General features: G+C 43.7%; 1 protein-coding gene across 1 annotated transcript in view; it reads right to left on the bottom strand.

Moving 5' to 3' along the window:
- Positions 1-679: 679 nt before the first annotated feature.
- The window catches only part of LOC129194393 (homeobox protein Meis1), an 86,433-nt gene continuing 61,499 nt past the window's right edge, over positions 680-25,613 (bottom strand). The window contains exons 9-13 of the mRNA XM_054799602.1: positions 25,382-25,458; positions 10,704-10,762; positions 9,013-9,102; positions 7,956-8,062; positions 680-1,449 (exon numbers count right to left, since the gene is read on the bottom strand). Of these exons, the coding sequence (XP_054655577.1) occupies positions 8,004-8,062; positions 9,013-9,102; positions 10,704-10,762; positions 25,382-25,458 (285 nt within the window). The 3' untranslated portion in view covers positions 680-1,449; positions 7,956-8,003. The remainder of the gene's footprint in view (positions 1,450-7,955; positions 8,063-9,012; positions 9,103-10,703; positions 10,763-25,381; positions 25,459-25,613) is intronic.

The raw sequence follows: 25,613 nt of genomic DNA, 5'->3' as shown, positions 1-25,613 counted from the left end.
TAAATTATTATTTTTTTTAAAAAAAAGCACTACATCAGCAAATAATGGAAGTTATTTGTCCCCAGTGTGAAACGTGCTATGAAGTAATGCTATTCCACCGATGTATTACACTCTGCTGTAACGCAGTCAAGTCAGGCATCACGACTGAAATTTGGTCATATTAGAGACATAACACCCCCCCCCCCCACACACACACACACACTAATAAGCGTTTAGGCTGTGTTTTAACCCTGCAGGGACTCGATGTCTTTTATGTTTCAACTATTTCCTCAGAAAATGTATTTTATCCTCTTACGACTTTTTGTACATAAAAAGTGTGCGGATGTAATTTGAAGTAACCAGGTGTGATGCATGTAAACTGCCTCCGTGACGCGTTGATGAACAGTAAATCCTAACACTACAGGAAGGCAGGCGGGAGTAAAGAGGAACCACAAGTCACTGCAAAGCGGAACGATACATTCCCGATTTGAAAACGTCAGTCGGCATGTACTGTTCGTCTTAGCTGTGGGCTTGTGTTTCTGTTGGAGGCCCGCCTTCTTGCAGCGCTAGTCAGTCGCAGTGCACGCTAACGACCGCGCGGTCCACATGTCGATCAATCCGTGCAGCGGCAAGGATTAAAGCACTTGTTGTTTAACGTGGAATAGAAAGAAGTCATTTGTACACACACACACACACACACACACACACACACACACACACGGATATGTTTGTAGTTTGTGGTAAGAAAGCAGAAAAAAACAAGGAGCAAAGAGCCTTTTTTTAAAAAATCTATTAGAAACAACATAATATGCAGAACAATACAATAGCATTTACAATACTTAAATTCCCAGTTCTTGTGAGAGTCCAGCATCATTTTACAACACTTTACAGTATATTTTCTCTCACTTTCTCCACTTGCCTCCCAAAAAATGGGCTTGATATAGTTTTTTTTTATATTTTTGAATGTCTTTTCTTGATTTTCTTTTTTTTTAACTGGGCACTCTTTTTGGTTTGTCAGTGTCCTGTCAGGTTTACAGACATTGGCTTCTCCTCGTTGTCCCAAAGAGCGCAGCGCTCGTCAACAGGAAGTCTCTGTTGTTGTTGTTGTTCTTGTTGTTGGTGTTGCCCTGAAAGAGGCCGGAACACCTCAGTGGGCGGAGCCAAAAGGGTGCACAGGTGTGTCTCTGTCACAATCAGAATTAAAGGACTAGTCCTTGCGAAGGGCAGCGGTGAGGGGGAGGGGTCACCAAAGAACAAGCAAGGAGTGGGGAAGGGCACGTTGGTTTGGTTCATCATTGAAGATCAGACGAATTTAAAAGTCCAAGGGTCTCGGAAGTGCACGGGAAGGAAGGAAGATGCTGCTGCTGCTGCTGCTGTTGTTGCTGTTGTTGGGAAGTCAGTGTATCTGGTCTCCCTCATAAATCCGTAGGCCTCCGTGTGACAGGTGACCTCCTGCTGTGCCCCGCAGTCCTGACGACACAAATGACAAACGACAGTCAACTTTACTGGCAGTCAGCAAGTGCTGGACATGCATCAGCATACTCGTGTACAACTGGGTAGAAAAACTCTTAAGGCAAACACACAACATGACAGATACATGACGGTCACACAAAGCAACGAGGCCCAAGTGGACCAACAGCAGATCATGATCACCTTAAATTAAAAATGTCCACGTTGCTCGGACGCATTCAATTCAACATTATTTGTGTTCAAAACTCCTTAAACATTCAAGAGAGGACAGGAAGACAGGAATGCTCTGCCGTTTTTAGGACTCCGCCGCAAAAATTCTAGTCAAAGATTTTCTATTTGACAGGAGTGCGCTGACATTTTTTAGGAATCTACTGCAAAAATGCTAAAAGGAGCTATTTGCCGTTTTTTTTTTTTTTTAGATACCAATTGCAAAAATGCAACATGGAGTGCTCTGCTGCTTTTAGGATCCTGTATACAAAGATCCTGTATAGAACAGGAGCCCATTCATATTCTGAATATACTGCAAAAATGCTAGTCAAAGATCCTCTATATAACAGGAGCGCTGCTTTTCTCGACTTCCTGCAAATATGTGGGTCAAAGAGCCTCTGTATGACATGAGGAGCGCGCTGCTGTTCAGAGGAATCGACTGCAATCTACTGCTGCTCAAAGATCCTCCACATACGACAGAAGAGCGCCGCTGTTTTTAAGGACCTAATGCAAAAACACTTATCAAAGAATCCTGTATGAGTTCCAAGGATGTCAGTGTAATGACACTGAAACAACATGAATGAATGCGTGTGTTCACACCAGTAAACGTGTGGGGGTTATCACAAACCGGGTTAATCTGGGTCAGAACAGCGAGCGCCGCCTGCCCTTCGCCAGGCGGGGGCGTTTAAGAGCGATGGAGGGGGTTTATTTGTTTACTGTGTTAATCCTGCACCCTTGCTAATGCTACTTTAACAGTAGGAGACGGCTTAGCCACCAAACACACACACATGCTCCACGTAATCTGTTTCATTGTGGAAATATTACATTTTACATTAGCAGTAGCAGCTGTTTGGCAGCTAAGCTAACCACGGTAGCAGCCATCCGTCTATCGCTTGAGGACCCCAGGCCTTTGTCGGCAAAACCAAAGAGGCCACCGACACCTGAAAGCGAGCCGGTCCACAAAACAGTCACGGCAGACGACTAAAGGAACACCCAAGTGGTGGAAGATACATGAGGGGGTGTTTGTCCATCATCCACAATCGTCTTTCTCTTTTCTGTGTGTTCTAAAGCTATAAAAACAGATAAAAAGAGGCAGCTCATTACTGCACGTAATGGGACACACCTATGCCGCCTACAAAGACAACCATTAAAACACCTCCAACAAGGTTTCATGGTTTTATATCCATGCTGTAACCATGTGCCATGGTATCATGCATCATGATATCATGTAATACTTCCAGTATTTTGTCGTACTTTGGTCATTTTAAGCATGACTGGAACTTCCTTCCTGGGTGCAAGGATTTTAAACAGCAACATAGAAACAAACGTACAGTATACACCTAGCGTTAACTTTTCCAAACTCCAAAACAGCGGCTTGAGGGTTTCAGAGCGTGGCGCTGACGTGCTGCGGGTGAGTGTGTGGTGAAGCCAGTCGCTAGCGGGCTAGTAGCTAGCCGGTGTGTTGTGGCAAGGTGTGTCAATAATAATGTTGCTGTAGCTTGGTTAATATGCACGTCACATTATATGTAAATGAAGTGTCGTTGCTGCTTTTTGGTGTTTTTTTCAGAAGGCTTTATAGGCGGAATAAGTGGCTTCCATGACGTACATTCTTAGCTGCGTCTTTTTAGCTCTTTTTATATCTTTAGAACGCACAGAAAACAGAAAGACACGTGTTCATGTCTCACATAAGAATTGTGGATGATGGGCAAAATTCCCCCCAAAAGTGCAGTTTTCCTTTAACTCATTCAATACCAAAGATGTAGTTAAATAGTTTCATAAACCCAAACACCTGATCCCAACAACATATCTATGCATCGTTCTTTTTGCACAAGAGAATAAAAGAGGTGATGACGCAACTCCCCACTAATGTACAGTATTTGGCTTCAGAGCAATTTTAAGTCATAAAAACGGCCACTAGGCGGCAGAAGTGCTTTTGATAAGAGCTCAGCAGGGGTCATGTGGACGGAAAAAACCCACATGACAGGAAGGAGGAAGTGAGAGAGCGTGGAGGAGTGGAGCGTGCAGAAGGTTACGCACTGTAGGGAAATTTTAACACAAGCACATGCGCGTGCGTGCATGTGCTAGTTCATGGTGTTATATTTGTAATGAAATCATTATTTGGATGTAAAACAACCCCTTCTTTGTGTTGTTTAGATATTTGAGCAAAACATATTTCTGATCTTTCATGTGTCTGATCTTTCATGGTTATATAGCCATACAACAATATTCTGCGTGCCTTGAAAAATCAGTCAAAATCGTCTAAAATGGCCGTTCTTATGAAAAAAGGCTGGGAATGAATGAACTAATCGGCCTCTTTTCTGAGTCTGAGATGCTGGGTTAGACATTAGTCCAAAGCAATGCAGTCACACCAAAGGTTCCCTTAGAGACACACTAGCGTGTTACAATGTAGCAGAAGAGGGGAACGAGAAGGATTACAATGTAGGGAGTAATTTACATGAGTATCTCTTGTTTACTTGTCTTTGCCAAGTGGATTCACTGGTGAGTTACATGCTATCTCTCTACTATGATGTCACATCAGCAGACGCCGCTTTTACCAACCATGGCAAACTTAACACGGAAAATTAACAATCCTGCCGTGAAGTCAAAGTGCAAGAAAAAACATTTCAAGACTAAAATATCCTAATACTATGACAGATGTTCCGTGGGGGTCTTTGAACCCTGAACGTTTGGAATAACTCAGTGTCCTTATGTTCCTTTTCCGGCAAAATGATGTTCCTGTTAGTACAAATACTCTGTTCAGCTTTGTGGCAGTTGTTTTTTTACTCCAAAACAACGCATACTTGTATGAAACAGATCTTCCGGGATTTTGTAAGGACGCTAATTCCCGCAAAGTCAACCACACCTTGCAAGTCATGCAGTGCCCTGCAACTTCGCCTCATATTTTGGCGAACTCATTTGTCCCTGAGTAGCACTCATGTCAGGTTCACATTCCAAAAAAGCACTTTTCAAGCTTTGGTAAATTCATAAAATGGCAAGCTGATGCAACATTATTGAAAAAAGCCTCAAAACATTGCAACTTTTTCCGCAACTGAGAAAGCGTTTTAGCCCGTAACAGTCACAAAAAAAAGCCCACAAACTCCTGGAGGAAAAGTCCCTAGCAACAGCACATATAGGGACACAGGACATTTACACAGATTTCTGCCTTTATTGCTTTTCGAAAACTGGTCAAATGTAATTCTCTGGAGAAAATAAACCACCATGGAGTTCTCCTCAAGTTTGAATACCAAATTTATACCACTTGGACAAAATAAGACTGGTTTGGTGCTGAAAGGGCTCATTCATTAATTGGGGAGCCATCACTAAATGTTGATCATGTCTGCAATGAAAGTCTAATTTATTGCAAAACGGCAAATCCATGCTTTGGTTTTGCATGAGACTCTAATGAGGAGAACCTGGTGACAGAAGTCAATCCAGTCCCAATAAAGGAGCTTGACGGACTGCACATCGCTAATAAGGTTTACCACTAATAAGCCAATCAATACATCGAGTTCCCTCTCTGATGCTTGGGGGTGCAGGGAGATTCCTGAGGGGACACGTCAAAGTTCACAGGGACCATATGAGGGGCTGCCATGTCCCCAAAGGGACAGCGTTCATTCATAGTAAAAGTTTATCCAGCAGGAAGGGAAGTTGATGGTGTGGTAGTGGTGGTGCTGTGTGTGTGTGTGTGTGTGTGTGTGTGTGTGTGTGTGTGTGTGGGGGGGGGAATCTTGACCCCTCAGCGGCGGATTAACAAATTTGCGCTTAATGATTGGAGCAATGAATCGTGGGACAAAGGCTCTCCAGCCGAGATCGGGGGGCTTTACAGGCGACGTTCACTCAAGCGTTCCAAGAGGAGCTAACTGGGAATGGCCGTGAAAGCATCCCAAATATTCCAAATACATTCATGGGGAAAACATAAGGTCCAAATGCTTTGGAAGACATGCTAGCATATGTGGAATCCTCAAAGGTTTATCATCATTAGACAATAAGTGCTTAAATGACTTATGGGCAATTAGTTGCTCAATCCCGCCGGTGCCCCTGCAAAGATGTTTTGCTCGATGGCGGCCATGTTTTTCAACCAATCTTGCTCATATTTTACGCGCATGTGCTTGTCTGTCCCATAAAGGTGTGTACCAAATCTCCTGGTGATTTGGCAAAACTCCCTAAAGTTACACTAGGGTGTTTTGTAGCACGGGTGAGAAATTGCAAGTTAATTTAACTTGTGGGGTTTAACATGAGTGCCACCATGTGGTGAATTATCAGAAAAATAATAACAGGCAACAAAGTTGAGGTGCACATTTTGACCAAGAGTCACACCACTGGGTTCCTCGTTTTTTCCAAATGACTGTAGGCTGTTCGCCGTCGTTAATTCGTCCAATGCCGCTTTGAAGTAAAAGTACAGTTTTGGGCGAGCACCCGTGGCTAATTTCATGCAAAAGGGGAAAGGGGGAAACAGGGCCAAAGGTCACATGAGAGTCATTTCTGTAGCTTTCAAAGGCTCGCTTCTGCTCGACTTGGCGGACTTCATCTCTGCTGACAGGTGTATTGTTTCGCAAGGGGATGTAAGCCGTGCAATAACGCTGGTCGCTAAGCAGCACTAATTGGCTTTCGCTTTAACTAATGTTGCAATGTGACTGCCTCATATTAAGGAGAAGAAGAAGAAGAGGAAGAAGAAGAACTCCTTGTGGCCCCACAGTAACAAAAGCTCAGCTATGCTAATGAAAAATGTTGATAAAATATAATGACCCTGCGCTGTCTTAATCAAATAAGCCCCCCCATCATCATAACCTATTAATGTAATTGGTCACAAAAGAATACAAGCCATCACTTTCATCCTCTCATTGACCTAGAAAGACAGACTGATGGCTACAAGCTAGCTGATGAAGCTGTAAGGAAAGTCTCCTCCCCCCTTTCCTTCCTCCCTTGGTCCATTCCATCCTCCCCTATCTCTGCCCCTCCTCCTTGTCATTTACTCCACTCTCGCTCGCTTGCTCCCCCGCCTCCCTCCCACCCTCTGTGCCTCCCTCCACGGTCTTTCTTCCTCGACTGCCTCCTCATCTTCGTTCGTCTCGCGGAGGATTCCTCTGGTGGCCCAATTACGGGATTCAGCAGGCAAATTGAGGCTGTTTAAAGCGAGGTCTGCTGGGAAGGCGAGCAGCTGCTGGAAGGAGGCGGCTTGGACACGGACAGCCAGCCCTCATGTTTACACACACACACACACACACACACACACTTACAGTGATTCCGTAACTACGTTTCCTCGCCTAACGATGACATTGGTTTGGACATTTTCCGTCTTTGTTGTGCTGGTGGACATTAGCCACTAGAAACAAGGTGTGGTATGTTTTATTGAATTTATTTTTTTTAATGGAGACACACTCTGTGGAGGGTTAATGGTCTCTATTTTGGTAAACTGAATAAGTCAAATCCATTGGTCACACCTCCGTTGATGGCATATTTAATTTGGATCTAGTCAATTAGGCCCAGCTAAGCTGCATACCCTGCTGGCTACCTCCTCCATTTTGTACTGGTTTGCGTACCCTCCCTGTGCCAGGAGTAATCCTATTACCATGCACACACACACACGCAGACATATACATATACATACAGTATGTGCCCACACAGACGGAGCATACGCTTCCAAACACAAACCCAGAGCGGCCGTCAATACTACACTGTCACCACGCCAGGCTTGTATACATCCAAGAATTATGTGGGAGTTATTTGGCCCCCGGGGCGAACGAGAGGGAGAGAGTGAGGGGGGCGAGGTGAGGATTTTAAAAGAAAAAAGGTGTTTGTGTGAGGTGAAATTGACCTACTGTGAATGGGAGGGGGTTTATGTGCTATGACCAATGTGTGCTTCAATGAGACCCATTGAATGCATTAATTCATGACACTACCTCTGGCCATGACTGTTTACGGGCCTATACTTTGTTGCCATGGCGATACGGTACACCCCCTGACCCATTCCTCCATGACCCCTGTGCCGTCTTTACCCACCAAGTGATTAAGCTACCACTTTGTCAAGTGTTTATCCTTTGCTTATAAATTGACTATGTGATAACAAGTCAACTATTGTTGGTTGTTAACCATGTAATGAACAATAGTAGCTAGTTAGTTAAGGCTTTATAAAGATGTAACAGTGCAATAAAGAGAGCAAGAAAGCTAACAAATACATGAAATAGTTTCCGACTGTTACTAAGTGTTTATAACATCCTTGTTAACTTGCTTATAAAGCGTTTACAAGGCTACCCTTATCCCAAAGCAGAGCTGTAACAACGTACAAAAAAAGTACTTACATTCGCCTCTGTGTTGTGATTGGTCGGCCCCAGTGGGCGAGGGCGGGGCTACATGTAGTGCCACTGACCTTCCATGCCCATGTTCATACCCATGCCACCCATTGGTCCTGAAGGAAGGGAGAGACCGTAAACGTCAATGCAGTACAGAAGATAAAACCTTAAAATGGAACGTTTGTAGACCACCACAATGCACTCCACAGGGCATCTGCAATACGATGTGGAGATGTGGCTTAAGGAGACTAGGGAGCTACCCACAGGGAAAAGTTTTCAGGTCCGCACGGCAAAGTATTTTATCCGTTTTACCCTGAAACGGTATTTTTTGAGAGCGGCTTCCAGAGTGGGAAAATCTGAAAATGCCGGCTTGTCGTTCCCGTATAAACGGCTGAACCGCTGTTTTTCAGAAATGATGACATCACCGATCCGTCACCATCACGTGACCAGAAGTGAGCTTTGACGACGAGCCAACATAATATATGAATATTTCGCACCCCGGCCAACAGTCTCCTGATATTTTGCTGTCTTTTTCTCCAAAATGACTCACAGAAGTAATTCCGCTGCATCGTAAGTCTACATGAGCCTTGGAAACCGGAAAATTCAGGACTCATGCGCATGTGTTCTTCCTTCTTCGGTAGTGTGGTGTGTCACGTGGTTCTGTCTGGGCGTGTGTTTACAGCGCCACACGTAGGTGTGCCTTGTGTATTACATCCTTTTCACTCAGTGATCCGTTACCGTCTGCATGAAACTATTGACTCATCCACTTTTTTTCAACCCGCCAAAAAAAATTAATGTAAAAAAATAAATCCTGGGAACGTTCCCGTGTGGACACGGCCTAGTCTCTCATGGGAGGCTGGAGGGGGGGAATCTTCAGATAGAAGAAGAGGAGGAAGAGGAGTGCATGGTGAGTGGAGGGATGAAGCTGTGATTGATCACACCTGTTTTTGTTGGGAGGGGGCTAGTGTGAGGGAGGTGCATGATGGGAAAGTGAAGTCAGGTGACTTGATGAGGAGGAGGACCACAACCAGGGAGGAAAGATGGTGACGCGGAGAAGAAGCCTTACCAGGTGGTCTGATTCCCATGTGCTGCTGGCCGTCCATGACGAAGCCCCCCATGGGCTGGCCATCTGGGTTATAGGGAGCTCCTTGACTTACTGTGGAGAGGGGAGACGGAGGCAGGGGGGGCACATAGTGGTCAATTAGTGCTTTTAATTAAGGCTCAGTGGCCGAAGCGGGATCATCTGTTGGCCGCTGCACGCACAGGTTGTCTTTCAACCGCCTCTCTGCTCCATGTCTGCTGTGCACGGTAAGCTCCTGGTAGACTTTAATGCTTTAATGAGGTCTAACCCCGCAGAGCCCCTCACACACTACCCTAGGTCACTACACACACTCTCAAGGACTCTCCTTTGAAGGACGGCAGTAACATACACTTTGTGTACCATTATTAGTCCAAGTGTAATCTCGTCATTAAATACAGCGCTCTGGCTCATGAAGCTCAAAGCTCAACATTCAAAGTCAGCTTTTGGCTTTCTTAGGAGAATATCTACGTGTACGTATACTTAGGAGAACATCTACGCAACTACAAGAAAAACAACTCTTCTTGCAAGAAAAGGTTTGATGACTTGCCGAAATCTACTGAAGACAAACATCGAAGTACAAATTCAAGATTTTGACTGTGTTCTTTATATTCACCTGACCTCATTATCAATGTTTTGGGGGATCGACCTCTAATTTGTTCCAACTTTGGCAATTTTTCCCACAATAATCTGTTCCTGGGTGAAACTGACCATCATAAACCGTTATTTACTCTACAAAAAATGTAAACATGACTCAATCAGCCTCCTTTTCTGACGAGTCCTTGTTAGGGCTGCTTAGGGCCAAAGAAAAAGCAAAACAGGCAGGCAGAGTTAGGGAGCGTAGAGGCTCGTTGTACTGGAATCTAGCGAGGAGTGATGGTGCGACTTTAGAAGTGTCTTTTTCAAACATTTGGGTTGATTTCCTAATGTTCACGATCACAGGCTGCCATTTTTCCGCTGTCATTGTGCTGATTGCCGTTTGTTGGTTGCTTTTTTAGTAAGTTGGCGAGCTAGCAGGATTACACAACGTCATCACAGTTTTTATTTTTGCCATTTCCGTCAGTATAGAAAATGGTAAACCTCAGAACAAACACAAATACTCGTCTAACCCTCACCAGGAAGATAGCCTGCAAGCTAGCACGATGCTGCTGTGTATGTAATGTAAACACCTGGCCAGAAGTCTGGGTTAAGGTGCCGCCGTGTCGTAAATCGGTGTGCACGGACGTGAGCTCACCGGCGATAAGTGAAACCCGATAGTGTTTGCCACCATTGTTGCGCCCTCATAGAAATCCACTTAGCTTCCATTTAGGCCGCTCAGGGGTCACTCAAGCAAAAGCAAGCGCTCGGCCCCTCTGAATGCCTTTGAACTTTACTGCGCCCCTAATACCACCCCGACCTTTGACCCCTATTACAGGTAATAAAGTTTACAGCAGTCCAAACCTAGCTGTGCACCAGTGGGTGGGGGGCTCCCTATCCCCAGCTCCCTAAAACAACCACAAATGGGGACAGGCTGGCAGGGGAGGAAGGGGCGTAAAAACAGGTCTGGAGCCAAAAAGCCAAACAACGGTCACCCGAAAAAAGAAACACAGGGGAGGGGGGGCAAACAAAATGTCTACTTTGTTTTCAGTCCTGCAGTAGTGTAAGGAGTGTGTTTGATCTGCTAAATACCAGCAACTTACCTGCACGGTTTGACTGGTCAATCATAGGCTGAACTATTCTCCTCCTGGCGTTGATGAACCTGGAGGAGACCCAGAGGAGGAGCAAAGGAAACAGAACAAGATGAAATAATGTTAATAAGGCAATGGCGACCTTGAAAAGGTACATCGCTACACATGTTACATTCATATCACCTTCATCAAATCAGTGTCTGATTGCTTGCCAAAAAACACACTTTTGAGTCCGTAGGTGGCGCTAGATAGCCCTCAACTGTTTCAGATCATGTGTGAAAATGCTGACAAATGCAAGAAAATTGTTTTCGTTTGACATATTTTAGAATAATATTTCATACATCCCAAAATAGACAATATTTGCTATATTGAATTACGCAATGCAATGTTTCCCACCATCAATTCAATATTTACATGCCTTTCAACCTTTGACATGAGTGGACAAAATGAAAAAACAAACACAACAAAAAAACTGTAAAGTGCAGTCAGTAGCTAAAGGAAACAAAATGTGGACAAATCCCTCGACTACGCAACCCATCATAAAAACACAAACATATTTAAATCTCCTACATTCGCTCACACACGCACACGCACGCACGCTGACCCACCCTGGCCTGGCTGGGCTCGACCCCTTGTGAAGTGACCCTGCGACCTGTGATGACCCTGAGGAGAGAGGGCTCTTGGGGATTTTGTGACGTGATTTATGTGTTCCTGCTGTTGCCCTTGCCGCACTCTTGTATTTCATCTCTAAAAAGGGGGAGTGTTCGCCTCACTGAAGGAAACAAAACTCCTATAGCCGCTGCACCTCCTTTAGAAAAGGAGCGTTTAAGGGGTCAGGAGGAGGAGGACGTTGAGCTGAGGAGGAAAGGAGGAAAACAAAAGGACGCTTGGATGTGAATGTGTTTGACCCCTCATGACTGAATGCATCGCACTTGTTTTATGTCATGAAAAGGCTGATTTGATGCACTAACGTCTGCGCTATAACTCCATGCATCCTGCAACATGCTGCAGCTGTAAGGGAAGGACAAAAAGCTGGAAAATATTTGTGCTGACTTTTGCCAGAAAATATTTTTCTTGTCATGTACAAAAGAAATCTACAAAGCACCAGTGACGGAGCCGATCCAGAATAAGTGATGAGTTTTTATTTTTTATTTTTTACACTAAAATGATGGATTTTTTTGTTGTTGCTTTTTTTGGAAAGGGGTGGGGGGCAAAGAGAGCGAAAGAGGAATGCACTGACATGGCAGAACACCATCAAATGAGGGAACGTCTGGAGTTTTATCACCCCTTTTCCTCCGCCCCCCTTCCCTCGCAGGCCTGTTTTGCTGGGGGAGATATGGGAGTGCAGGAGGGAAGGAGTGTCGAGGAGCATTCCACTAACTCCTCTCCTCTGCGGGCCCTTTATAGAAGGTCAACTGGGGGCCAGCGCCGGCTAACTGTTGACCTCTTATTGTCCCCCCCCTGCTATCCTATACATATCCGATATATATTTTCTATATATATTTCCTTAGATATTCTGTGCGGATGCCGATGCAAGGAAGAGGTTGTTCTGGCAGAAGGAGGTGGACTTCTTAGAAAGTCAAGCTAGCACGTTGCAGCTTTACAGTGTGGTCAGTGGAACTACTACACACAAAATTGCATAGAAAAAGTGCTTCTTTTTAGAGTGCATCATTACGCCTGCTACTTTCCTTCATGTATGCGTTTCCTTGCCCTGTTTTATCACTTCTTATCATGCCGGCCCTCTCTCTGGTCCACCACACTGGATAACTCACCCCCCAACCTCCCCTGCAACAACCTCTCACCAGTTTCCTGTCCCTGACGTGCCCGTATCGGAGGCCAGATGCACCATGGGGCCTGCAACAAAGGATAAAATGCCTCTCATAATAGCAGCCGGGGGAATGGAGCGGCAGAATGGCAAGAAGAGGAGGAGGAGTGCGAGGGAAAAAAAAGCAAAGCAGACACTCTTGCTGTGGCCGTTAATAAGCTGAGAAGCAGTGTGAGAAGAGAGGTGAAGGAGAGGAGAGACCGTAGCCTTCTTTTTTTTGGATGGGGAGTGAGACTTCACCTTAGCACGACCCCCGGGTGCCATAGGGCCAGCGTTTATGGCTGCTTCACTCCCCTGCCACCCTTGGCAACATAATGAAGGGAGCTCTTTGGCCAAAATGCAACAATAGCTGCGCTATTTTGGCAAGACGCACCACACTGGTGCTATTCCTCCATTTGAGCCCAAAACACAGAGAGAGAGAGGACAAGATGGATGGTGACCCCCCCCCCAAAAAAAGCATTTAGTCTTAGTGTGGGAGCAAACAGCACACATGCAGTCCATGTGTTGGACCACAACATCCAAGACCACTACGGCCTCCAGACGACAGTGGAACCTCAACCTGTGAAAGCTTCTACAATTTAGGAACAACACACACGATATGTCAGCACAAGATAAGGGTAAACTTCATACGTGTGTTTTGCTTTTTCTTTGGTTATCATCATTATTTAATAGTAAGCAATTGTTATTTTCTATATTTTGTATTTATATGTATGTAATTATTATTTTGTATTAATTAATTCATTGTATTTATTACTATTATTATTATTATTATTATTATTTGGTTATTTATATAAACATTTTCAAATTAATATTACTTTTTTCAAAAGCCATCTATCAACTGTTGCAGATTCTCAAATGTTTTTACTTCTTGATCCTGGTAACATTTAAACACAAGAAGTGCACAAACTCTCAGTAACTGCTGAATAAGTGCTGCCTTTCAAACATGTTGAGTTGTAGCGGCCTGCATCTAAAATCTCCCATATTGGCATGATACAAGCCGTCGATTCCAGACTCCGCCCCAGCACATCTATCCACAACAACAGCGTGTGATAATGTGCTAACAAAGTAGCAAAGAGTAGAAGTGATGTTGACCGTGTGTATTTTTTCTCGAAGTCCGAAAAAGCTGTTGCAGCTAAGTGCAAAACTTGTTATGCACAAGTTTCCCGTGGTGGCACCGAACTGGGAAAGTGTAACACTTTATTTTTCCTCATAATATTACATCCTTATTCTCATAAAATCATTAGATTACAACTTTTTTTCTTGCAAAATTACTGCTGATTTTCCCATTTTTGCTGTTTTTGTTTTCTTGTTCAATTATATTTTCGAGTAACTCTCCAGTAATATCAATAAAATGAAAACTAAGTCATAAATTCTCCAATATCAAATAAAATCCATAACAAATAGTGTGCAAAATGTGTAAAAAAAAATGGCAAAAGTAATTAAATTCTAATAATTAATTCATTTAATTTCATGTAATTAATGTAATTTACTTTGTTGGCAATTCCATTTAATAAAATTAATTAAGTAATAATAATATAACATAATAATAAATTGCATTAAATTAATGGATTATGGCACACATCCCTGGCCCTAGCACGAGCTAGCGTTAGCGAGCTAGCTGATGCCGTTTAGTGTCGTGTCAATAAAGTTGAATTGATCAGCATACGACCGAACTCCAATTAAAAGCAGCATCATACAGGAAACTCCCACGGGACAAGAAGTCATTAGTTATGACAGAAACGATGACCAGTCCCTGTCGGAGGTGAGTAACGTTGGGTTTAAAGGCTTCATTCAGGCCTCCAACCTCACTATTTCATAACCAGCGGCCACTGCTTTGTGGATAAAACTAGAGAAGAGTCATGTCATGGAAAAATGATTAACCCCCCCTTGTTTCTTCAGTTTATTGATCCATTTTAATGCCTGGTACAACTAAAGGTACATTTGTTTGGACAAATATGATGATGATAACAAATATAACTCATAAGAGAGTTGAATGTAAGAGCTGATATCTAACAACTTCCATGGTTTTCTTGATAATAACCAAATCACTTAGGTTCTTACATGACTAGCTATAGCATTGCACTGCCAAAAAATGCAACTCTTATGAGCTATTTTTGGTGTCATTGTTATATTTGTCCAAACAAAGGTGCCTTTAGTTGAATCAGGCATTAAAATGAACAAGAAACTGAAGAAACAAGGGTGCTATAATATTTTTTCCCCATTACTCTTTAAGAGGTGGGCCAGTTTTCCTCATACCAACTGTTGCTGATTCTTGTTCTCTGTTGGATCAATATCACCTGATCAAGCCTTTTCTAACATTCCACACTACAAAATAAGTACTAAACGTATGACTGATTCATGCTGATATTAATATTCAAGGCTGCAATATCGCTATTAGATTGGAAGTGAAAAAGTTGTACTATTTTTCTGCGATGTCACGGGCAAAAACATTTTGATGATAGCCATAAAACCAGAACTGTAAGTTAGCATAGCCACACTATACTGTATATTATGTAGTGCTTACATCCTGGCTGCTGAGTGCAAGATGGCCACAAACGTTAAACATAAACATTACGAATAAAAGAAGAAAGCAACATGCACTGCAAAGTCAGCCGCATTCATGCAAAGAAACCCAGGCACACACAGTCCTGGTCCGTACACCATTTTACTGTACTCTTGAGTGTCCCTATGCAGTGGTTAACTTCTTTTTACAATTGTGTGACAGTTACCCATGGATCATCATCATCATCTTTTTTTGTGGTTTCATATACTTTTACGCAGCTGCTTAACTTATTGTTACACTTCTATGGCAGTTAAGGATGCCAATATGTCACCGAAAACATTGCCTGGACAGTTAAAGGTTTTATGATGGCCACATTTTTCATTCTGGAAGAGATGATTTCTATTTACATTAGTTCCTATGGGGGGGGAAATGTTGAGTGCAGTGATTGCTCATGTCTGCATCCGTCCTCCAGACTGGTCGGTAAAGAGTGGAACTGATTGAGACGGCCAGTGTCCTATTCTCATTACAACCAACACACACCACACAGTGAGACAGACAGACACACACACACACACACACACACAGGTGTACATGCGGTGCACGTGAAATGGCCAATTAAAAGCAAGAAATTGTCTTTTTCATCAGCTGCCTTCAGCGTGTGACCAATTAGGAGGTAATTTAATAACGAGCAGTGGAAAGATCCAGATTGGATATACAAAAGGTTACTCTGCTTACTCTGGTTGATTTAAATTCATTGTATAAACACACACACGCGCGCGCACACACACACACACACGCACACTGAGCAGGTCTTAGCCTATTTTGGTGCACGCCAACAGTGAGGTGCGTGATGCATATTCAAATCTTAGCAAAGGGCTGCAAATAACTCTGCTAACCACGCAGCGATGCTGGCTGCCAATCAAGGTGATTTAAGAGCGCCACAAAGAAGGCGGAGAACGTGGTGGAGCTTATCATCAGGTTGTCAGTGCACAGCCAACATCGATTGTTTGCTCCCAACTGCAATTAACGCCTCACCCACACACACACACACACACACATGCAAAATAACACTAACTTTTACAGAAAAGTTATTAACAGCTAGATTTAGGAGTCAAAAGAGCCTCGGGGCCACACTTTGGACACCTCTGCTTTAAAGTATATAAATGGTGTTCCTCAAGATCGTAGTCAACTGAGGTGGGGGGCGGGCAGAAGGTGTGCTATATTACCTGCAGCGCTGTGGGAGATATAAATACACGCACATGTTCGCACATGCATTAAAGCAGGAGTGTGCAAAACACACATTTAACAAATAGGCATGGCTGCAAGGTCATGCGGGGGTCACCTGGCCTCGTGCACCACTGGGGAAAATTGGGTGGGTATGCCAGGCTGTTATTAGTCAGGAGGCCTGTGTTGACATGCGAGAGGCACATCACACACACACACACACACACACACACACACACACACACGAATGTGATGCAGGGAAACATAAGAAAACTGTGAAATTTAAAAGGGAGCTTTAAAATGAGAGGTCACCTAATCCCCCCACGGTGCGCACACATAAAATACACACATGCACATACAGGCGTCCAAGAGTGGCATGAATCCACCATTAAACTGCTTTTCAAAGAGTGGGGAGACGAGTTGGGGGATTGTACACAAACACAACATTCGCATCCTTGAACCGGCACTGCTGATGTGCAGTGTGCGTGTGTTTGTGCGTCCGTACAAAAAGAAACCCTATAGAGCAAGGCTATTCAAAGAAAAGGCAAATTAAGCATACAGAGCTAATCCTGTCATGTCGTTTGAGTACTTTTCCGGACAATTTTGGTCAAATTCCGAAAGCACGGCCTCAGGGCCATCACAATCTTCCACCCCAAAAAAGGACGGTGCCACACAAGACAAATCCTGCAGCACATCTTCACATTACACGCAGCATTTGATCCGCATGCAGGACTTGATTGCAGCCAGTTAGGCTAATCCTCAAGTTGCGGTCGCCATGGTGACACCAATAACAGGCAGCGTCAACAAACCTACACTTGATGACATCACTCACATACAGTGAGGGAGGTGAGGGCTTTTCCCCCTTACATTTATCAGCATGTTAGTCACTATTTGAGTCAGAGATAGCAGCACACAGCATGTGATCACCACAGCAGCCGCCATCTTTCCCACAGTAAAAAAAACAAAACAAAACAGGTGTAGAGATAAAAGTGAGTCAAATGAAGTGAAAGGCAGGTTTAGCCTCAGGTACTGTTCTGTGGGGTGGGGGGGGTGGGGGGGTTGCTGTGCACGTGGACGCCTCATACGTGTTTCTGTTGGCACAATAAGACATGTCTTCACAAGCTAAAGAACATGGAGGAATCACAGTTTTTTTTCCCTGTGATTTGCAGGTCAGTGGTGGGGGTCATATTGACGGTGCATGTTTGGTGTTGTGGCTGGCCGCCACAAATAAGTTGGACCGCCATAGACTCAATTCGGTGCAACCCGTTCGCCCTTGCTCATAAACACACTCAAATGGGAATGTGGCAGTAGGAGTCGGCCTTTGACACAGCGAGAGTCATGACTAGCAGTAGTGCGAAGAAGACAGTGCTTGGAGACACTCTTCCGCCGTTTGGCAACACTTGGGTGAGTTGCGGACTGCAATTCTTTTTTTTTTTTTTTAAAATGGGCCCATAGCACATTGTAGAGATAAAAGCAAACCCAGTCATAACTAATAACAACATTGTCTTTACATGTATGACGAATAAAGACAAGTAGATAAGACAAAGCTACTTGTGAGCTGGCATTGTTCAGCTACAAACTGAATCAAAAATAAAACACCAGTAATCATTCGCACCGTTCAAACTCACTTGCAACCAACCCCCACCACAAACAGACAGTAGACATCCAATCAGATATGCTCAGCGCTGCAAATCCCACCTGAAGGTTCCAGGAACTTCAAAAGTACATACAAAGGTGGCCAAAATGCCAGAAACTTCAACTCGGCCCCGATTCCCGCGTTGCAGAGTGAGGAACGAGGTTGAAAGAGTGAGGTTGAAAAGGGGCTTATGACGACATTTACAGCTTACTTTTTGTCTCAACAGAGGTGTGTAAACCAGCCTGACTGAAAGTGGGCCTCCTCTAATTCCAACACACACGCACACACACGCACACACACACACACACACGCACACACAACAAGAGCTCAAGTAAACGAGTCGCTCGCTGTCATCAGGCTGAACCGGCAGACCCGACTCACTCCACCTGTTTGCCAGGCGCGTATTTTTCGTTCTTCTAATTTTCACCCGTCAGGTGTGACTGTTTTGAGACAGCCTTACACAACTTGAGGAATTCCGATGATGTGAAATCAAGAGAAGCTCTCCGAGCGAGAACTGATGCTTGTTCCTGTAGACTATTTGAATATGCAGTCACAGAAATTCAATAAAACCAGCTCGACCTCTCTCATGACAAATGCAATAAAACCGATCCACCAAAGGATCGGAAAAAAATACATTTCCTTGTAACGTAGCTCACGTAAATGTTTTAACTACGCTTGTGCTGCAAAAGGGACATGAATTGGAAGCAGGTGATAATTGGAGAGAGGCTGTCATTTTCTAAATGTGAACATTCATTATATACAACAAGTTATTTGTTAACTATAAAAATCATTTGGAGTGCATGAGAAAGTGGAAAGGAAAAACACAGCAGCAACAGAACCGATGTTGTAATAACGGTAAGGAGCAAACTGCTGCAGTCAGCATCAATAGCACTGATGAGTCGATTGTACGGGGAAGACACCTTGAACAGAACCCAGGCTGTGTGGGGCGACCATCTGTCTTGACCGGTTGGGTTGGGATAGAAAAATAGGGAAGGATAGATTTTAGATCCACCCAGAAGTCTTTATCTTCGTCCAAGCAACACAGGGAAGTGTCTCTGACACATATCAGTCTATCAGGGGTCAGTTCTAACTATGCTTTAGCAAAAAAGTGGGTTTTGAGTTGACTTTTAAATAGAGAGAGAGTGATGGAAAATATAACACACATGTTTCACACCAGCAGCTGAGTAGCAACATTTTATAGCGCATGCAGAGATGGATCAAGCTGCTGGAAGCTGACCACTCATGATGCTAGCTACTGCCATCTTGTGGAGGGAATAGAAAATTAAAAAACTACATCAGGAGGTTGCCTACAGCCACAGTAGTTAATACCTACGTTTGTTTTTTGTTTTTTTTTACACCGAACTATTCAAAGTTCTGCCCAAATAATGTTGTCTCTTAAACAGTATTTTCTCCCCTTGTTGCCGTCTCTCCTCTGTTGGTCCTTCCAGAAATGCAATGATCGTGCCCCTCCCTCCTTAAGTAACTTGGACCCGTGTATGCTCTCCCTGTCTATGCTTTTAAGATGTTGCTAAAAGCGGCCTTATTGACCAAACAATGGCTCGGCGAGGCTTAAACGCCGCCTTTAAAGCGCCATGATTAAATTGCATGCTGGAAGGGGAACAGTGGGGGCGGGGGGGTTGCACCGACAAGGGAAACCTGATGACCCCTGCATTGATTTTTACATCAGGGGAGCGTTAGCACAACTTAGCGTAGAGTGGGAAAATAGGAGCTTGTGTATGTGTGTGTGTGTGTGTGTGTGTGTGCGTGTGTGACATGTTCAAGGACAACAATCACTTCTTGTGTGTGTGTTTTCACACACGTGACAACTCACAATGTGAGATCCGACAGCGACTGCTGACTAACAGAGCATAATGACACTAAATGAGAGTGTCAAACGACAAACCGCAGCCAGGCCAGGACAATGAAGGCGCACAACTCCTGACATGACACCTGTGTGTTTAATGGTGAAATACGAGCGGGAAGAGAAAGAACGAAGAGTGTCACACAGACACTGCCTTTGTCCTCCTCTGGCAACAACCATATGACGTGGAACAAAGTAAGAACAATCACCGCAACTGTATCCGAGATGCACTTGAACGCACCACAAATACAGTGCCTGAGAAATGTGGCAACAGGAAATACAGAAATAACCATTCCTGACAGCAGGTGGGGGTAGTCTTGAGAAATGGGTGTGCAAAGAATGTGGGGAATAACGATGTTTTCTATTTTGTTTATTAAAACACAAAAAAAATCAATCCAAAGTAGTTCAAGACGTCCTACAAAGTTCAATGACAAACAAGGACTCCTACGTGTGTGCTTTGTATTAGTGTGATATAGCTTCTTGTCTGATAACACACATTTTAACATGAATATTCTTAATGTTTTACATTTTTTTACTTTTTACTGTGGATCTCATATCTATAATGTTCAAATGTGGGCCATGTTTGATTTTATTTTTGGAATATGGCGCAGGCCAATCAAAAATGTCCCCTGGGCCGCACCTTGGACACCCCGTCTTCAGTGGAGTTTGGAAGTTTGTCATATACGTATTAGAGAATTTTTATGTTAAAATGGTGCTTAAAATATTGTCTGTATGCAAAATGAAATGCATCATTTTTAGTTACATTTTTCCCCAACGGGAGCAAATGTTAAAAAAAAAAAATCGCTAATTATATGATGAATGCTGCAGTGTAGGTTGAATTGAATTAAAAACGACGTATGTTTAGCTGCAGTTTAGCTGGAAATGCATGCTTACGGCATGGCTGAGTGCTCCACACTGACTAACCTGTCACATGACACTCTAGGTCCATTTAAGGACACGGTGGTGTAAAGCGTGATGACGGGCGGGCATGCATGCGCACTCCCTCCCTCCATTCAAATTGAGCCTCCCCGGTGCGGCTCCGGGCTGCCAATAATTCATGAGTGATCCGCGCCCCTCGCCGGCCTTTAGCATTTTTTATTTAATCTGCTGAGCCTCCGCTGCTGCCGCGCGCTTCATCAATAATACACACCGACATGTGTGTTAACACATCCACCGGGCGCGGGAGTGCACGTGAGGGACATAGCGGGGGCGGCATAATCATGATCATGAAAAGCCTTTTTTTTTAACCTGACGTTTCCTCCAAATTTGACATACTTTCACTAAAACGGGGTTCACACTACCAGGTCACTTTTCGGATCTGTCCATGCTCTCCATGAAGAGCATGCACTTGGATGCTCTCAGATTGGAATAAAGCTTCCTCCTAATGTGGATAAAAACTGGATCAGATCTGAATATCAGTTAATATGTCTACAGTGTAAACAGACAGACCAGATATAGCTTTGACAATGCGAGTATGAGATGACATATAAACACAGGCACTGACCCAAACAAACACACCCCCCCATGGTGAATCACAACTACAGTCAAAGCAGACAACTGGACTATTAACAATTAGCACAGACCATCAAATGAGGTAAATAATTGTCAATACAGGCCAACTAAACCACAGCGGACCCCGCTTGATGTCGACAACCCGTCTATGTAGACAAACTCCAACAAGTGTCCGCTTTAAACTGAGACCCAAAGGGGTCAATTTATACAAAAAATCTGCTCCTTTCTGCAGCAATACTGTTAACTTTATCATTATCGCTAAGCGACATAACTACTGTTGAGTTACACCGTGTTAAAATGTGCACAGAGTGACTTCCTGTTCAGTGCAAAGTAAGCTTAAAAATAAAAGCGGGATTCTAACGCAGCAACTAACAAAATGCATCAATTTCATTTGTTTTTACGATTGTTACGAAGAAAAGGAAGAAAGGTTAGCGCATGTACGAAAGCGTTACTGTCATTGTAGTCAAGCCGGACAACAAAAGTACTGCAGCAGCTCCGTTAGGTAAGAATATAAAATATCCTCACAAATGGAGGAAAACCATATGTCAAACCGCTGTGGGTTGAAAAATCCTTTATCACCTCCCGTTCTCCTTATGTGTCGGGCCGAAGCAGTAGTTTCAGTTCTGGTTAGGTAGACAACTCCTTTCTCAACAGCCCCTTGGACTGTTCCACTGTGTACGTACTGCTCAATATTTGTATTATTTATTCAGGATTGTTTACTTCTGCGTCTTCACCCCCCTACGTTGACACCAGTGTGACTATTCACGTGCATTTTGGGCATGCGGGTTGTTTCAGGTGCTGTGTCAACGTAGCAATTTGAGATATGGATCAAAACATGTACACTTGCACTCAAAATTATTATTAATGTATTTTCAAAATAGACAAACTTTCAATACATTAAAAAAGGGATGTTTGTAATATTTGATGTAATTGTTTTTGGTTGTTGATCCATTGAAAACTATTGTTAAATTGATAAACTTTGAAAATAAATAGACTAGCTTGAATATGAATGTTGATTCATTTAGAGTGCCAATGTAAATAAGGCACACGAGAATCGGATCCAGACACTAAATGTGTGCCTTTCTAAGAGAATATTGTCACAAATGTGCGTGTGTGTGTTCGTGTGTGTTGAGCTGACACACAGCTCGGCAAATTGACTCCACCAAATCAGTGGGTCAAGAGGCATCACAGGGGGTTGCCATGGAGACACCCAATGGTGGCGGCTGTAGCAGGCTAAAAACAACAACAACAACAACAACAACAATGATGTCTGCAAAATGGCAGCTGTCTCCCCACATAACCCCCCCTCTCTTCTTTTCTTTACATCTCCGCCATGTGTTGCCCCGCTACAAGAAGATGGAAATATTTCTACGGACCACTACAAACACGCACGCACGCACGCACGTTATTGAGTGAGGGAGCAGCAGGATCCCAGCATGCTGGCTTTAACAGCTAATGCCGCTTAGATTACCCCCCCACACACACATCAGGGTGAGTTCCCTCCTATCCGCCCCCCCACCGCAGCAATAAAAAAAAACAACAAAGCCTTGAGTGCGCATGCTAGCACTGATGGTGTGACAAGGTGTTATCTGCGCAAGTAGAATTGATCCCCGTTGGATTCCAGCTAGGTCACCTGATCTGATAACCTCTACAGGGCTTCCCTCCACTCTCAAATCCTTGTTATATTCCAGTGTGTGCTCGTGTGTGCGCGCGTGTGTGAATGTGATGTAAAAGGAATTCTCCACAGACTTCTGCTGCGAGCGCTAATCTGCCGCCTGTGTCTTGATGTGTGCTTGAACAATGGCTGGCATCATGTTAACATCATTAGAGGAGCGCTAACACGGATTTATCTCTTCTATCCCTCCTTATCGTCCTCTATTTTGATTCTTTTTTTTGGCCTCACTTCACACACTTCATCTTCTCTCTCCTAGCCTCACACACATGCAACTTCCCAAGATTTATTTGACAGATCAAACTCGCTTATTAGGCGGATCGTGGGCCCTTTAATTAGGCACAGCTAATGACAGGAATCATGTGCTGCTAGCTGTCTCACCCTTTTTCTCCACAACGCTACCTCAGGTTAAAACTGTAAGTTAGCAGCTTTGATTTAAGTCAAACGGGCGGCCAAAATTGTTTTGTTTAGTTTTTTTTTTTTAAATCAGGCTGCCAATTAACAGAGCAGCTATGTGAAACATGAGCAAAGAATATTCATCAATAATAATACTGTACACTTTTTAGCAGAGTAGCGCAACTTTGAAATGACGTCAACGATAGTCTTTGTTTGCTTACGTCATCACAAAAAAGTTAAGGTATTCCTTTTTTTTTGTATGACAGTAAAGAATGTTTAAAAATCATATGCGTGACATCTGCCGAGCAAATCACGTTCAAATGAATCCAGTATTAAAGTTAAGAGGGTTTTAGTGTTTTTATTATTTGTATTTTATTTACTATTCATTGCAGTGAAGTTATTGTTGTTTGTTACAAAGCCGCTTGAAACGGTTAATCAATAACTGCCGTTATCCTCCTCGTCAGTGGTGAGTGACCAGTTGAGCTGGTTTTATCGTTTTTAGCTTTTACAGACCTGCATGCATTTTTCGTACACGGCACTCATTTTGACCGTTGAATATGCTGTAGTTTATGTCGCTGCTGGTTTCAGTTTCAACTTCCACATCAGTCTGTGCGTAGTGACGTACACCTCCAAAGAAAAATCCTCAAGCTTTGGCGACGTGCTCCGTTAAGGCAGTGCTTCGTCGGCTTGTGGAACATTCTATCCTGTGTGTACACAACTCGTTCAGACAGACAGCCCACCTCCACCATCGTTCGGTCACTATGAAGGAAGCTAACAAGCGAAATAGTTGACCAGAATTGTGCTTTCTCACGGAGTTGGTGTCACCTCACGCGCCCAATCCTGACCAAGAGCTATAAAAGCAGGGGTGTCTGAAGTCGGGCCATTTGCAGCCAATGGCTCGTTTGTTATTGGCTTGCAACACGTTGCAGAAATCAAATTAAACAACAAAAAAAGGCAGACTGTACCAAGAAGAGGCTCAAATGTTGATATTAGATTGAGTAATAATAACCCAACTTGAAACATCTCATGACGTACGGAGAGAAGCACTGCTCAAGTCTGGCAGGTGAACTTCTTTTGACTTGTGTGGCCTTTTAAGAACGTTAAGGAAATGACCTCCAAATTTTGCCTTTGTTATTAAAGTTGAGACTAACTGTTTTTGTTTCTACATCCCAACATTGGCAGTAGTTAACTTCTTTTTACACTTGTATGACAGACAACAATGTAAGTCACTTTAAAACGGCCTGTATGGTTAATGAAGGCCAATAGGTTGGAATCCTCATGAACGCTCATCAGCAGCATTTCTGTTGTTTGCTCGCCTGTTTCATTGTTATCTACTGTACCTTTTACCCTCGGTTAACTCCTTTTTACACTTCTATGACCCTTTAAGAACATTCAAATAAATAAGCGTGGCACATATGCGCCTCAAAACGCCCTCAAATTACACCTCAGTTGTTCAAGTGAAGTGTTTTACTGCTTTGGTCAGTAGTTAACTTATGTTTACACTTGCGTGAGCGTTAAGAATGTTGAAAAGTCACGTCATGTCTGTACGGTTAATAATGTCAGATCATCGTCAACGGTCGTCGACAGCATCTTTTTCTGTTGACTGCTCGCACCTGGACTACAAATGTGCGCGATTATGCCAATGAAATGTAAAACCATGCATTGAGTGCACACCAATCAAATATTCATCCACGGTGAATAAATGCTAAATGAGAAGTTCACTGCCATTTTAACGGCAAGTAAACGTCAGCCGCGAGAAAGTCCACGTCAAAAAAAAAAAAAAAGGGGGTGGGGGGTAATCAGCAGCAGCCTCTCGCTGCTTGACTAACCACCCTGTTCACATTTTGCACGCAAGATGATTTTATTGGATGTTTTCAGACTCTTAATTAACGCTTTGGAAAATGACTGCGGGACATATCTGTTTAGATTGATCGGCAGCATGCCTGATTCCTTAAGTGGTGTGTTTCTGTGTTCTGGGGGGGAGGGGTGCATTCATTCCAGTGACTGGGAGCCGCGATGGCCTGAGGGAAGGATGATAGCCACACTGTGAGCTTCGCTTACCAGTTGTTGACTTGTAGGATGGTGAGGCCCGTGTCTTGTGCCAGCTGCTTCTTCTGTTCCTCTGACGGGTACGGATGCTGCAGGAAACAGAGATAACGTTTAGTCCACTTCCTGTTAGGGGAGGAACTTCTTTCACGAGATGAGAGCTGTGTGTGTGTGTGTGTGTGTGTGTGTGTGTGTGTGTGTGTGTTGCCTCTCTGCCCTCGTCATTAATGGAATATGAGCTGCTGTA

This window comes from Dunckerocampus dactyliophorus, chromosome 14 (assembly GCF_027744805.1).
Source record: "Dunckerocampus dactyliophorus isolate RoL2022-P2 chromosome 14, RoL_Ddac_1.1, whole genome shotgun sequence".
Taxonomy (NCBI): domain Eukaryota; kingdom Metazoa; phylum Chordata; class Actinopteri; order Syngnathiformes; family Syngnathidae; genus Dunckerocampus; species Dunckerocampus dactyliophorus.
This window is presented reverse-complemented; position numbering and strand designations above follow the sequence as displayed.